The 15,988-nt window shown below is 39.0% G+C and overlaps 1 protein-coding gene across 1 annotated transcript; it reads right to left on the minus strand.

Annotated features, from left to right (window-relative positions):
- Nucleotides 1-522: 522 nt before the first annotated feature.
- LOC106137410 (translation initiation factor IF-2, mitochondrial) lies at nt 523-15,772 on the minus strand. The gene is made up of 15 exons (XM_060949300.1): nt 15,494-15,772; nt 15,283-15,415; nt 15,055-15,175; nt 14,497-14,660; nt 13,946-14,126; nt 13,559-13,735; nt 13,030-13,079; nt 12,533-12,747; nt 12,113-12,191; nt 11,710-11,835; nt 11,062-11,287; nt 9,725-9,846; nt 8,987-9,170; nt 7,893-8,033; nt 523-707 (listed from the first exon to the last, which is right to left on the minus strand). The coding sequence occupies exons 1-15, from the start codon at nt 15,514-15,516 to the stop codon at nt 535-537; spliced, it is 2,115 nt and encodes a 704-aa protein (XP_060805283.1). The 5' UTR covers nt 15,517-15,772; the 3' UTR covers nt 523-534.
- Nucleotides 15,773-15,988: the final 216 nt, after the last annotated feature.

Genomic DNA, 15,988 nt, shown 5'->3' on the forward strand with positions numbered 1-15,988 from the left:
GTACCTATTCAAAAGTGCCGGCAACCACACAGCATAATAAGACCTGACGTGCCAAGAGGTCGGTTACAACCCTTTGCCCAGCCGCTAGGGATATAGACGTGACTATATGTTTGTATATTTAAAACCAGATAATTACATCTCTTGCCCCTTTGCAAAGCCGGTAGGGACATAAACGTGACAATATATATTTTTCAAAAAACAAAAAAAAATTTTTAGTTCCACTCCATCTCTTTCCCATGGATGTTGTTAATGGCGACTAAGGCATAGGCTTATAAACTTGTGATTCTTTTTTAGGCGATGGGCTAGCAACCTATCACTATTTGAAATCTCAATTCTATCATTAAGCCAAATAGCTGAACCAGGCCATTCAGTCTTCAAGACTGTTGGCTCTAACCCACAAGGGATATAGACGTGACCATATCCGTATGTGACAATATGAATTTTTTCAAAAAACAAAAAAACGAAAGAGGCGTGATTTTATGTATGTATGTAAAAAAACACAATAACATATTCCATCAATTTATTATACTATAACTAGAACCCAGGGTCCCACGCGGTGCGGTCGACGACGTCCACCATCTTGTAACACACGACGGTATCCCCCGGCCTCACCTCGAAGCTTGTATCATCGAAACGCAGTCCGCATTCCATGTCGCGTTTTATCGTGTTCACTTCGTCTTTCAAATGTTTCATTGACGCCAGTTTACCTGGAATGGAATGATGAATCATCAGGTAGCGTCTTCAGTCTTCACCTCTGTCAGTTTTTTACATACATACATACATATGGTCACGTCTATATCCCTTGCGGTTTAGACAGAGCCTACAGTCTTGTAAAGACTGATAGGCCACGTTCAGCTATTTGGCTTTAAGATAAGATTGAGATTCAAATAGTGACAGGTTGCTAGCCCATCGCCTAAAAAAGAATCCCAAGTTTGTAAGCCTATCCCTTAGTCGCCTTTTACGACATCCATGGGAAAGAGATGGAGTGGTCCTATTCTTTTTTGTATTGGTGCCGGGAACCACACGGCACGTCAGTTTTTTAGTGTTATTTAAAATAGAATAGATTTATTTTAATAATTGGATACAAGGTATCACTTATTGACGTCACATCACTTAAATCTAATTATATGTACTACCGTTTCCAAAACGCATGTGTAAAAGAAGCGGCGGAACAAACTACACTGCAGCATTTTCACCGGACGTCTATTGAATCTAAATCGTGGACTAATGGACACACTGTCTACATTAAAAACGTGAATAAGTATAAAACTAATCATTGCAATACGAATATTACGTCAAATAGATTTAGATAAAATAAGATATGTACATACTGTACAAATTATGTCAATACCATGTCAAAAATGCTCATGCACGCAAAAGGCTGTTATGTCAAAATCGGACCACACATGTTTATCTGTACTTATCCTAATCCTAACTAATATTATAAATGCGAAAGTAAGTTTGTTTGTTTGTTTGTTTGTTTTCTTTTCACGCAATATCTACACAACCAATCTTCTTGAAATTTCGCATATATATAGTTCAGAGTATGGAGAAGGACATAGGGTACCTTTCATTCTGAAAACAACTATCGTTCCCGTGGGATTAGTGAAAAACCTGTGCACTCTTACGTAGATGGCGCTAATTACGAAGATGGCGCTAAATGCGCGGAGCGAATTTAGAATCAATCTTCTTGAAATTTCGCATATATATAGTTCAGAGTATGGAGAAGGACATAGGGTACCTTTTATTCTGAAAACAACAATCGTTCCCGTGGGATTAGCGAAAAACCTGTGCACTCTTACGTAGATGGCGCTAAATGCGCGGAGTGAATTTTGAATCAATGGAGATACAATTTGGCAGAATGTCAGATGGAGACGTCTGCTAAGAATTTATAACTTTGCAACATAATCACTAGATGGCGCTAAATGCGCGAAGTGAGTTTTGAATCAATGGAGATACAATTTGGCTGAATGTCAGATTATGACTTGGAGACGTCTGCTAAGAATTTATAACTTTTTTATAAATTCGGGACATAATCACTAGATGGCGACTGCGTGTATTTTTAATCGCGCTATGCATATTTTCTCATCAGATCATAAGAGGGACACTGATTCCGCTCGCGCAAGTTAACTATATCATTTGGTTTTGCTTACTGATGATTAATAATTTTGATCGTTTCGTTCATTTCAGTGGTACTATCTATTTAAAGGGAACACCTTTAAATAGATAAGCTTCGCTTCGCTTGCTAAATTAAATAAAAAAAACTTGATATTGTTTCGGTATCGGTAGTGGTATATGCTGTTGCTAAAGTTTGTATATTTTTTCGGTAGATAGGTAGGTAGGTTAGTACTAATTATTATTTACTTAAGTTTTAAATTCTTTTTCACATTAAAATGCCTCGCAGACGTAAGTCAAACTTAGCCAGGAGCACATCGCAAGCCCGGGCAGCAAAAGTTGCTCGATCACAAGAATCCTCGGTTCACGCCGAAATAAGAAGGCAAGAACAGGCAGCACGACAACATAATTTAAGAGCTAATGAGACGCCTCTTGAAAGACAACATCGTTTGGAGGACCAAGTTGATCGTCAGAGAGCTTTGAGACAAGCAGAATCCTCCCTGCAAACCCAGTTCCGCTTGGAGGAACAAGCCGAGCGGCAGAGAGTTTTGAGAGCTGTTGAATCGCCACATGAAAGGCAGATACGCCAAGATGAACAAGCTCAACGTCAAGCTATTTTAAGAGCAAATGAGACGCCTCTTGAATTGCAACATCGCTTGGAGGCACAAGCCCAACGGCAGGTGATCATTAGAGGGACAGAAACTCCTGAACAGTCGCAGGCCAGAAGAATACGTATTTCAGAAATTCAAACCGAACGTCGTCGTACTTTTATGCGTCATAATTGGTCCGTATTTAATAATGCTGGATTTGAATACGATACTTCAATTGATTACAAAACTCATACTTCACTTATTCTTGGATCCATGGAAAAAATATGCCGGTTTTGTAATGCTTTAAAATGGAAGGATGAAACTCCAGGGATGTGTTGTTCCAATGGCAAAGTGTCTCTCGACCTACTTGGAGAACCAGAGGAACCGCTCAAAACACTTTATTTAAGTAATACAGATGAATCGCGGCGATTTTTGAAAATAATCAGAAAGTACAATTCCTGTTTCCAAATGACATCTTTTGGTGTAGATAAGGAGATAAGAATGCCTGGATTTTCACCTACATTTACAGTACAAGGCCAAATATATCATCGAATTGGTTCACTTTTTCCAACAGATAATGCACAGCACGTATTTCTGCAAATATATTTCATGGGAAATGAAGAAAATGAAGTAAACCGTCGTTGTCAGTATATTCAGGGAGTTGAAAGAGAAATAGTTTTAAAAATTCAAAGAGTATTACGTAGCCATAACATGCTCATAAATACTTTTCAAACCGCAATAGAAAGATGGCCACAAGAGGACTATAAAGTAGTTATCCATGCTGATCGAACGCCACGCGGCCAACATGAGAGACGCTTTAATGAACCGACAATAAATGAAGTAGCTGCCGTTGTAAGAGGCGATCAGTATTCCTCACGAGACATCGTGTTACGAGCCCGCGATAGGACACTCACACGTGTAGCCGACACTCATCAATTTTATGATGCTTTGCAGTACCCATTAATTTTTACCAAAGGACAGTCTACGTATAATTTTGATATTCCTCTCTTTAATCCAGCTACAAAACAGCCTGTTCCTAATAAAAAAGTATCTTGCATGGCCTTTTACGCTTTCTACATAATGCTGAGAAATAATGACTTTAATCTCCTTTTACGAACAAGACAGCTTTTTCATCAATTTTTGGTTGACATGTACATCAAAGTAGAGAGTGAACGACTTCGTTATATTTCTTTAAACCAGCAAAAATTACGAGCTGAAAACTATATTCATCTTCAAGATGCGATTAGCACGGATGGTAATATCAATCCTAATAATTTAGGCCGAATGGTTATCCTTCCATCTACTTTTGTGAATAGTCCCCGTTACCTGCATGAATACACACAGGACGCTTTTGTCTATGTGCGCACTTACGGCAGGCCTGATTTATTCGTGACTTTTACCTGCAATTCATCTTGGAATGAAATTAAAGATAATATTATGGCCGGACAAAGTCCTGCTGACCGACATGACATAGTTGCCCGTGTGTTTCGTTTAAAAGTCTCAAAGCTGATCAATGTTATTACAAAAGGGAAAATATTTGGAGACGTCCAATGCTATATGTATTCCATTGAATGGCAAAAAAGAGGCCTGCCACACGTACATGCTCTTATTTGGTTGAAAGAAAAATTGCGTCCCAATCAAATAGATAAGATAATAAGTGCTGAGATTCCAGATCCAGAACAAGATAAAGATTTGTACGATACCATAGTTAGGAGCATGGTTCATGGTCCCTGTGGAGCAAGCAATCCATCATCCTCTTGCATGAAAAATGGAAGATGTACAAAAAACTTTCCCCGAGAGTTGCTAATGGAAACAGTGCATAATGAAAAGGGTTATCCATTGTATAGACGTAGAGCACCCGAAGATGGAGGAAGAAGTGCTACAGTTGGAGGTCGCATTATCAATAATAGTTGGATTGTGCCATATTCACCCATTATGTGTAAGATATTTAATGCCCACATAAATGTAGAAGCCTGTAACTCTGTTCGCGCCATTAAATACATTTGTAAATACATAAATAAGGGGAGTGATCAGGCTATTTTCAATTTACGAAACGAAGATGTATCGCAGCCACTTAATGAAGTGGAAACCTATCAAGCGGGTCGATATGTCAGTAGTAATGAGGCAGCGTGGCGACTTCTTGGTTTTCCGTTGCATGAAAGATATCCAACTGTTACTCATCTAGCTGTTCATTTAGAAAACGGACAGCGTGTGTTCTTCAATGAAAGCAATTTTCAGGAAAGGATTTCTTCACCCCCTAAAACTACTTTAACTGCCTTTTTCCAACTTTGTCAAAGAGATAATTTTGCTAAAACATTAATGTATTGCGAAGTGCCCCGTTATTATACATGGAAAACCTCAAGTAAGGAATGGAAGCGCCGCATTCAAGGAACGCCTGTAGAAAACTGGCCTGGGATTAAATCGTCAGAAGCTCTCGGTCGTGTCTATACCGTCCATGTAACGAACTTTGAATGCTTTTGTTTGCGTATGTTATTACACCATATTAGAGGCCCAACAAGTTACAAAGATCTGAAAGTTGTTAATGGTCTGGAATGCAGTACTTACAGAGAAGCATGTGAAGCTCTAAGTCTTTTAGAGAATGATAACCATTGGGATGAAACTATGGAGGAAGCGGTACAATGCCGATCACCAGACAAAATCAGAGAACTATATGCGACTCTAATATCATGTTGTGGCCTTTCCAATCCTCAAAATCTTTGGAATAAATACAAAGAGCACATGGCAGATGATATTTTACGACGATTACAGCAGACACATACAGAAATAAGTTTTAATGACCACATTTATAATGAAGCACTGATCAAAATTGAAAACAAGGTTTTAGCAATGTCGGGAAAGAAACTACAAGATTTTGGAATGGTAAGCCCACAAAGAATATATGAAAATGACTTAGACGACGATATAGTTCGGGAATTGAACTATAATATTAATATATTACAACAGCAAGTCAACGAGTTAGTCCCTCAACTACTTCCAGAACAGAGTCAAATTTATCAACGAGTGTTCAATCAAATCGAGTCAGGAAATGGTGCACTCTTTTTTCTCGATGCTCCAGGAGGCACTGGAAAAACCTTTTTATTAAATCTTTTATTAGCGTCTATTAGAAAAGACCAAAAAATTGCTGTTGCTGTTGCTTCTTCTGGCATCGCCGCCACATTACTTAATGGCGGGCGCACTGCACATTCTGTATTAAAATTGCCTTTAAATCTTGCACAAGAAGAATCCCCTATCTGCAATTTCAGCAAAAACAGCTCACGCGGTATAATGCTGAAACAATGTAAGCTTTTGGTATGGGATGAAAGCACGATGGCTAACAAAAAAGCTGTAGAGGCCTTAAACAGGACTCTTCAGGATTTGAGAGACAGTACAGATATTATGGGAGGAATGGTAGTTTTGCTTGCAGGTGACTTTAGGCAGACTTTGCCAGTGATCCAAAGGGGTACACCGGCAGACGAAATCAAAGCCTGTCTAAAATCGTCCAGATTATGGCCAGCAGTTAAAAAATTTAGTCTTACAACGAATATGAGAGTACACCTCTATAATGACGCAGATGCGAGACAATATGCAGATAATCTAATAAAAATTGGCGATGGACTCATGCATACAGACAGTGAAGGTTACATTTCGCTCACTCAGGATTTCTGCAGTTTGGTAGAAAATGTGGAGGAGCTCATTGCCAAAGTTTATCCGGATCTGCAACAGAATTTACATGACGATGCCTGGCTATGTGCAAGAGCTATTCTTGCGCCAACAAACGACACTGTGAACATAGTCAATGTCAATATTTTAAATGAGATTCAAAGTGAATCAAAACTATATTTGTCCATTGACACAATCGTCGACCCAGAACAGAGCACTTCGTATCCAGCTGAGTTTTTGAACTCGCTTGAACTTTCAGGTGTTCCATCGCATAAGATAAATTTAAAGGTAGGTGTACCTATCATGCTGATGCGAAATTTAGATGCTCCCCGTCTATGCAATGGAACTAGGCTTAGGGTAATTCAATTAGGGCAAAATATAATTGGCGCCACTATTTTAACAGGTGTAGGTAAAGGGGAAAGTGTAATGATACCTCGAATTCCAATAATCCCCACTGATTTGCCTTTTCAATTTAAAAGGGTACAGTTTCCCATAAAGTTAAGTTTCGCCATAACCATTAACAAAGCCCAAGGGCAAACATTGCAAGTTGCGGGAGTGCATCTGGAAAAGCCATGTTTCTCCCATGGGCAGCTATATGTCGCCTGTTCGCGTGTATCCAGTCCACGAAATTTGTTTATTTTGGCACCAAATGGAAGAACAAACAATGTTGTGTATAGCAGCGTACTTAAATAATTCTCAGTTAACATACATACATATGGTCACGTCTACATCCCTTGCGGCGTAGACAGAGCCAACAGTCTTGAAAAGATTAAATGGCCACGTTCAGCTATTTAGCTTAATGATAGAATTGAGATTCAAATAGTGACAGGTTGCTAGCCCATCGCCTAAATAAGAATCTTAAGTTTATAAGCCTATCCCTTAATCGCCTTTTACGACATCCATAGGAAAGAGATGGAGTGGTCATATTCTTTTTTGTATTGGTGCCGGGAACCACACGGAACAACCAATTTTATACTCTCATAACAAATTATCCCAATCCCATTCTAATATGGAGAAAAAACTGTTTCCATGGGATGCCACGCGGGCGAAGCCGCGGGTAAAAGCTAGTAATATAATAAATCTGTAGAGAGGTCAATTCTGTACATGGAATATATTTCAAAATAACTATCAGGGGGTGATTAGTGATCGATACTGATGCCAAAAATGCAATAAGTAGAATTTTGGTCTGTATGTCTGTATGTTCTTTATAGAAACAAAAACTACATGACGCATTTTAACGAAACTTGGTACAGTTATTCTTCATCATTAATATAATCCTCCGTGCTGCAATAGGCTTTCCCACGGGAGAACTGTCCCGCGCAACAGGACAAAATAATTTTAGTAGATGAACGTGGCCTATCAGTCATTCATGATTGCTGGCTCTGTCTACCCCACAAGGTATATATCCATGATTATATAAATTAATTATAACCAGCACACTTAATCTATCACGCCAATAACTTATAAACAGTAAGTCACGTTCCTCTGCCGTTGACTTGTACGCGGACATGATTCAAAGAAATTTACCTTCAAAAACCACTTCTTGATTCCTGATGACTTTGTACAGTGAATTCCTTGATAAGTTCCCTTTAGTACACCGACACCCTGCCACGGGCACTTTCTTCTTGCCCTCAGTCACCATAAACTGTTGGAGTACATTGGCTTCACCTGAGTGGGCAAAATAAATAATTACTCTTCTCTCTGATTCTTCTTTTAAGGCGAAATATTAAATTCTTTTGCCGGGAACCACACGGCACCAATTCAAAAAATGAATAGGACCACTCCATCTATTTCCCATGGATGTCGTAAAAGGCGACTAAGGGATAGGCTTACAAACTTGGGATTCTTTTTTAGGCGATGGGCTAGGAACCTGTCACTGTTTGAATCTCAATTCTATCATTAAGCCAAATAGCCGAACGTGGCCATTCAGTCTTTTCAAGACTGTTGGCTCTGTCTACCCCGCAAGGGATATAGACGTGACCATATATATGTATGACGTATGTATGTACTCTTCTTTCTGATTCTTCTTTTAAGGCGAAATCTTAAATTCAAAAGGCGCGCATCAAGCTCCTCCCATTAGATGAAGATGTAACGGGTACTAAAATCAGGAGGAAGACATATAGTCACGTCTGTATCCGTTGCGGGGAAGACGGAGCCAACAGTCTCGAAAATACCAATAGGCCATGTTCAGCTGTTTGGCTTATTGATAGAATTGAGATTCAAATAGTGACAGGTTGCTAGCCCATCGCCTAAAAGAAGAATTCAAAGTTTATAATCCTACATTACATTGACTATATTAAAAAAAACAAAGTGAATATATATAAAATTAATAAAAAATAAATATATACGGGACAAATTACACAGATTGAGTTAGCCTCAAAGTAAGTTCGAGACTTGTGTTACGAGATACTAACTCAACGAAACTATATTTTTATAATAAATACTATATAATAGATAACCATTCAAGACCCAGACCAATCAGAAAAAGTCATTTTCTCTTCATGCCCTGGCCGAGATTCGAACCCGGGACCTCCGGTGTCACTGACAAGCGTATTACCGCTGTGCCACAGAGGCCGTCCTCGATAAGATGACGATAACATGTTAACATAATATATACTCACCAACAATCTCCTCCTCTTGCCTCTTTGGTATTCTCCTGCTGATCTCTTCTTTAACGTCGTCGACCAGTTTGTAAATAATGTTAGTCTTCTTCACAGCTATATTCTTCTTCTTCGCGTCCACGGCCACCGGCGGCGGGCAGTCCACGTTGAAAGCGTATATCACCGCGTTAAAAGGTTCGGCTATCTGTGTTGGACATCAATCATTTATTAATTTGGATATCTTTCCCATGGACGTCGTTAAGGGCGACTATGGGAAATAATTATTTAAACTATAAACTTGATAGATTCAACGAAAGATGACAACATGACAACAAAGATAGTAAATAATATATATATATATATATATATAATCACGTCTATATCATTTGCGGGGAAAAGACAACAGCCTTGAAAAGACTGATAGGCCACATTCAGCTGTATGGCTTTAATGATAGAATTGAGATTCGAATAGTGACTAGATGCTAGCCCATCGCCTAAAAGAAAAATCCCAATTTTTTGACTCTATACCTTAGTCACCCTCTACGACAACCATGGGAAAGAGATGGAGGATTGCTAGTCCATCGCCTAATAGAAGAATCCCAATTTTTTGAGCCTATGCCTTAGTCGCCTTCTACGACAACCATGGGAAAGAGATGGAGTGATCCTACTCTTTTTTTCTACTGTTCCCACGAACCACACGGCACGCATGCCTATTCACGATGCGTTTAATTATTATCACATAGATTCTTTACAACCGACCTCCACGTCGCTGGGCGTGACGGGGCCGACGCCGTAGTGCACCAGCTCCAGGCGCACCCGCTCGTGCTCGTCGTACGTCTCCAGGATGTCCAGGATCGCTTCCACCGAGCCGTCCACGTCGCCTGCTCATACAAAATTTATATACAGGGTGACATTTAAATTCACCTGCATACATTTAACTGTTAAATTTACTCATCTAAAGGATATTTAAAAACGTTAAAAGAAATTTATATCGGTTCATATTTCAGAAAGTTCGAAAAAAAATATAAAAGTATCAAAATCCACGATCCTAAATACGTAATATCACCCCGGCCGGCGGAAAAGCGACGCATAAGATTCAGAGGTCAACGACACAATTCATTCAGCTGAGCGATCTCGACAACTCTGTACTTTACTTGATCTTGATACTAGAAAAATAATTTATTTTTCAGACATTTATTTACATGTTCAGTTTTTATTTCTTTTTGTAGTATTGGTCTTTAATAAAGCTTTTGAGGTTTTGGTTTTTGAAGGTTTTTTAAATGTGAAAATGATGACGTTTAATTTAAATAAAAATAGGCTCAAACGGCTCAGAAGCATGAGTATAGTCCATGTTTAAAAGGATGCAGTTGTTTTAAATGTCACCCTGTGTAGATAACTAGCTGTGCCCGCGACCGCGACTCCGCCCGCGTGGAATAGTTATTTTGGGCATCATTGAAGCCCTCAAGGGTGAATAATTTTCCCCGTTTTTTTTTTTATATTTTCCATTATTTCTTCGCTCCTTATAGCTATAAACATAAAATCACGCCTCTTTCCCGGAGGGGTAGGCAGAGACTACATCTTTCCACTTGCCACGATCTCTGCATACTTCCTTCGCTTCATCCACATTTATAACTCTCTTCATGCAAGCTCGGCGATTTCGGATATTCCTGACCTGACCCTTTGCCAGGACGTCCTTCATTTGATCAAGATACGTTGAGTAGAGTATAATCATTGATAATAAGTTCTTATTCTACAACCTTAATTAGCGGACTATTTTAACAATATATAAGAGCTTTAGACACGCGATTCAGCAAGAAGCCACCAAAGGATAGCGAGCTACTTAACTTGGTGAGCGCTGAAATATTCCAAAGGCGAAGGCCTGGGGCTTGTACAGGGCTCCCGGGGGAAAGAGGGGTACAGGGGGACTGCAAACTCGGGATTCTTATAGGCGATGAATCTGTCACTGTCACTATTGAATCTCAATTTTATCTTTCAAGCCAAACAGTTGAACATGTCCCATCAGTCTTTTCAAGACTTTTGGCTCTGTCTACCCCGCTAAGGATATAGACGTGATTATATGTATTGTATACACAAACCTTTAACAATAACATTGAGTGTTGGATGTGTATCGTGCTGTATCATCTTCTGCCTAGGGCCATCCGCCCTCATCTTGAACCTTCCTAAAGCCCTTTTTCTAGCTAACATAGCTTTGTACTGCTCTTGGTGGGCGGTCTCCTTAGCTTCAATGGCTGTTCTGTCTTGTTCCTGTTTTTCGCGCATGCGTTGGTTTTGTCGCCACTTCATCACCTCGTTTGCTCGTTTCTGGAGTCAAAGAGAATTAATAAATAATTGGAAAACACACAACGGCAACAATTAATTAACTTACCTATTTATTTATTTATTTTTTAAGGTTAACACGGTAGGTTTCAATCTATAAAGTACAAATTAATACAAAGTTAACACTATGTTCTGGATTGGAACCCAAAAATGTTTAAAAATTAATTATGATATAATAACATTAGATCGCCCGCGGTATTACCTCGCAAGTGGATGTGTAACTATGGATCCAATACGGATAAGGTTTACCTGCAAAGGCTGCGTAGGTCAGACGGGAGTCGCTTCGTGTAAAAACCTGACTCGCCCAATCCAGGATCCATAGTCAAAGTCATACCCCGGGCTCCTCTCCAGAGTGGTGTGGCTGCAACCGGGACTAAAGCCGGGAGAAGGAGTAGACGATACGTTACCTCTGATTGTACTTCCAAGACCTGGTCTCCGGCGGAGGGCAGCTCCCGCCAGCCCAGCACTAACACGGGCGACGACGGCGGCGCTGACTGCACCGGCTGACCGTCCGCTGAATGCAAAACACGAACCTGACATAAAGAAATAAAGAAGTTATTAAAAATTTACATACATACAGACATAAAATCACGCCACTTTCCCGGAGGGGTAGGTAGAGGCAAAATGTTTTCACTTGCCACGTACTCTGCATACTTCCTTCGCTTCATCCACACGAACTCTCTTCATGCAAGCTCGGCGATTTCTGGTACTCTTAACCTGAATTTTTGCTAGGACGACGTCAATTTACACATGGGATTTGCGTAAACCCGTTTGTTTTAGGTTGCAAAAACTAGGTAAATATAAAGTTACCTTAGCCCACCCGGTGCCAGCCACTAAAACGCATCCGCGCCGTAATGTGCCCCTTTGCACCAGAACCGTTGCTTGTTTCCTGGACAAAAACAAAATATTTTCCTATGTTATTGCAATCAGTGGTAGTCATAAAACATGTTATTTACTGCAGGATATGGATTACTGATATTTTGCCTTGGTCACGGCACCAAATTGTAACGCTCTAACAACTAAATGTTCCGAAAATTGTGATAATGTAATGTAACACAGTATACATACGACTCCAATTAAGCTTTAATGACCATCCCCTTCACATACTCCCCCGGGACCGCCTCCCCGCGGGTCAATTCCATCAGTTGAGCTCATCACGTCAAAGCTTCAACTAATGTATGATTCCGAGGAATTCTACTGAGTTTTAATTTCAATAAATATTAAACTTACCCTTTCTGAGGATCCAACTGCGCTTCAATTACTACCCCCTCCACATACCCCCCCGGGTCCGCCTTCAAATCCATCAGTTGTGCTTGTAACGTCAACGCTTCGACTAATGTATCAAGATTCTTCTTTTTCAAAGCGGAAACGGGAATTGCTTGAACATCGCCGCCAATATCTTCACATATAACGCCGTGTTGAGCTAACGAACGCATTGTACGCTCCTGGGAAATGAAAATGTCAAATGACACAAGGTATCGGGTTCTGTCCCCAGTAAGTTCAAGATAGAAAATGATTTTTTGCGGAATCTTGGAATTTTATCTAACTTAGTAGTTTTAAGTTTCATATTACAAGCCTCGAAATTACTTCGTTTTCAATCAATTTGTGTGATTTTTATGAGTATTTACTTAGCGTTTTTTACAACTTAGCTGAGGATGCTTTGTATTTGAAAATCGACCGAATTTTATTTTTAAAACCACAATTAAACAAAATTAAGGCATACCTACAATGTTCACACCTGGCTTGTCAATTTTGTTGATCGCCACCAGTATTGGAACTGAAACAATTAAGAACAAAAATATTACTAATTGGTTCGTACTAAAATGTACGATTCCACCATTAAGGCATACAGCTGAACCTGGCCTTCTAGTAATTTCGAAATTGTTGGCTCTGTGTAAGAGATCTTATGTTTATCGTTTTTCTGATGTCTACCGAGCACAGCTCGGTCATCCAGGTACTACAAAACTAAAGGGCCACGAAAGAGAAGTCATCAGAGTGTGCGCTGACTTGAGAAGATTGGTAGAACATGACTTGGTAAAGGGATAATCTATATACTCAATGGCTGACTATTAGCCGTGTGGTTCCCGGTACTCAAGAATAGGACCACTTCATTTCTTTCCCTTGAATGTAGCTAGGGCTAGCAACCTGTCACTACTTAAATCTTAATTCCATTTCTAAGCCACAAGACCATTCTGCCTTTTCAACTGAATCCGCCTATCCCGAAAACAGACTTGAGTATATGTATGTACGAGCGACCATTAGCCTCCCTCGCCATCCGTATGCTCTCCACCGTCTGCTCCATGACGCCGTCGTCCGCGGCCACCACCAGCACCACCGCGTCGGTGGCCAGCGCGCCGCGCGACCGCATCGCCGAGAACGCGGCGTGCCCCGGCGTGTCCAGGAATGTCACCGTTTCTCCCGAAGGCAGTTTCACTGTAAACAGATATTAGGATTAAAATTTTTTATTCATTATTTTGTAACAGTTTTACAACATTGGTTGACTTCAAATGATTTACTTCAAATTTTGTTAACTGCTGTATGTGTACTGTCCGAGATACAACAAAGGTGCGATATGTGCGCATTTAATACTTGTCGTATAGTATAATCTTTCACGTTGAAAGATTAAAATCATGATAATTATACCTTCAAATGCACCGATATGCTGGGTGATCCCGCCAAACTCTTGTTCGACCACAGACGTGTCCCTCAATGAATCCAGAAGGGTAGTTTTTCCGTGGTCCACGTGCCCCATCACGCACACCACAGGCGGGCGCGGGCGCAGCGCCTCGGGCGGCGCGGGGGGCGCTGGGACTGCGTCTTTGTTCTGAAAATTGCGTGGACATTTTTGTAAGATCTTTCTGTGGAGACGAAAAAGGTGTGATATGGAGCACTTGAAAAAGGTATGATATAGAGCACTTTTATATTGTATTTAAGGCATAGGTGGTGGAGGCATTTAAGGACATTAACCTCTCTCTCATCTCTGCGCATTCCTGGTTGCACTCTCCACAGAAGTGTTTCGGAGCCCAGGGTCTGCCTTCCGATTTTCAAAAAAAGACTTGTAAAAAAAGAGGTACTGCTCTATCATTACGTTGGTTTCCGATGTCTCCAAAAAAGGGTCTACAATCTCTGAAGATAACAATATCTGCTACCTTTTGAATAAATAAATAAAGATATGTAATTATAAAGTATTCTACCTCCTCTTTCTCCATCTCCTGATCTGGATTTGGCACAATCTTGAATCTGAATCCGGATATTTTGACAACATCCCTTATTATTTGCGGATTGAGTATTACTGTGTTTTTATTGTATTTCGTGTCTGATGTTTTATCGGCAAATTCTAATGCTTTGAAAACATGGTCTGAAAAAATAATAATTCAATATTAATTTTTAAGTGACTGTGTGAACAGAAAATTCACATCTATTATTATTTTAGTTTGCTGTATTTTTTTGAGAAACACAAAGTTTTATCTACAACTATTACTCTACTTATATTTTTAACTATAGCAGTTGCAGATAATGTAGCTTTCCAATGCTAAAAATATTATTGGAATTGGTTCAGTAGTGTTTGAGTTTATTCGTAACAATATACAAAAATACAAGCTTCTCTCTTTATTACTAGTGTGGATTTAAGTAGATAAATTTAAAAATTGAAGATAAACAATTTAAATTCTTTGATCTTGAATATAATTTTTGGGTATTAAATTAAATCCCAAAAATATAAATGTTTATTAAAAATATATATTATTACATACCAACATCTTTCTTGAGCACATTAGCTATATCTTGTACTGTCATATTCCTCCATATTCCTACAACTTCGGAGCCTTTTGGTGAATATCTGATCGCCGGTCTGATTGCTTTTGATTCCAGGGCCTGCAACAATATTGTGAAGTAATCACCTGCTCATTTAGTATGGTTTAATATTGTTTACTTTTATTTTTATTCAATTTTGTTAACTAACTTTATATTTGTAACAATACCTTTTCTTCCTCAGGTCTTCGTTTTTTACAGCATACAATAGATGACGATAGTTGTCTTAATGATTGATTATTGATCAAGTTTCTTTCACGAATTTGCTTGTGAAATTCATTATTGATATATCTCAGTGGTAACCTGTAAGCCAAAAATAATATATTTTAACAAAAAAATGTTATTTTAAACGATTTATTCTATTTATGGTTTTATTCTCACCTCCTAGAAATAAATTTGTACATATTGATTGAGTAATAATACAAAACTTATCATTTATTGTGTAAGTATGAAAGGCTTTGAGGTTATAATGAAAATATTTATGGGGTACAACTTTTAAGAAATAAGTCAATACTAAATAACTGGTATCATTTCGTTCTATGAATTATTATTTTGCTTATTTAACATATACTGTGTCAATTCAGAAAATAACAATTACGAAAAGATGAAAATAACCTATATGAATCTCTGTTTTAGTGTTTTGCTGTCAACTTGTCATTGTCAAATTGTCAACACCAAATTGACAGCTATAACATTTAATGCCAGGGAGTCAAAAAGTGAAAATATCAAAATCGACTAAAGCGACTAAATATACAAATACGACGGAATGTAAAATATTTTAAATAACATAAAAAAAATTAACTCCTTAACAACTTAAACAATTGTGCAAATCAAAAATCGAATACGACGAATGATAGGTATGTACGGAATGAGTGG

Source organism: Amyelois transitella, chromosome 18, assembly GCF_032362555.1.
Source record: "Amyelois transitella isolate CPQ chromosome 18, ilAmyTran1.1, whole genome shotgun sequence".
Classification (NCBI taxonomy): domain Eukaryota; kingdom Metazoa; phylum Arthropoda; class Insecta; order Lepidoptera; family Pyralidae; genus Amyelois; species Amyelois transitella.

What these genes read in the sequence shown, in the direction of transcription:
- LOC106137410 (XM_060949300.1), bottom strand. Translation starts at nt 15,516, where the DNA reads ATGTACAAATTTATTTCTAGGAG. An exon ending in TACAAATTTATTTCTAGGAG is followed by an intron (nt 15,416 to 15,493) that starts GTGAGAATAAAA and finishes TTTGGCTTACAG; the next exon opens with GTTACCACTGAGATATATCA. An exon ending in ACTCAATGTTATTGTTAAAG is followed by an intron (nt 9,847 to 11,061) that starts GTTTGTGTATAC and finishes TTGTATGAGCAG; the next exon opens with GCGACGTGGACGGCTCGGTG.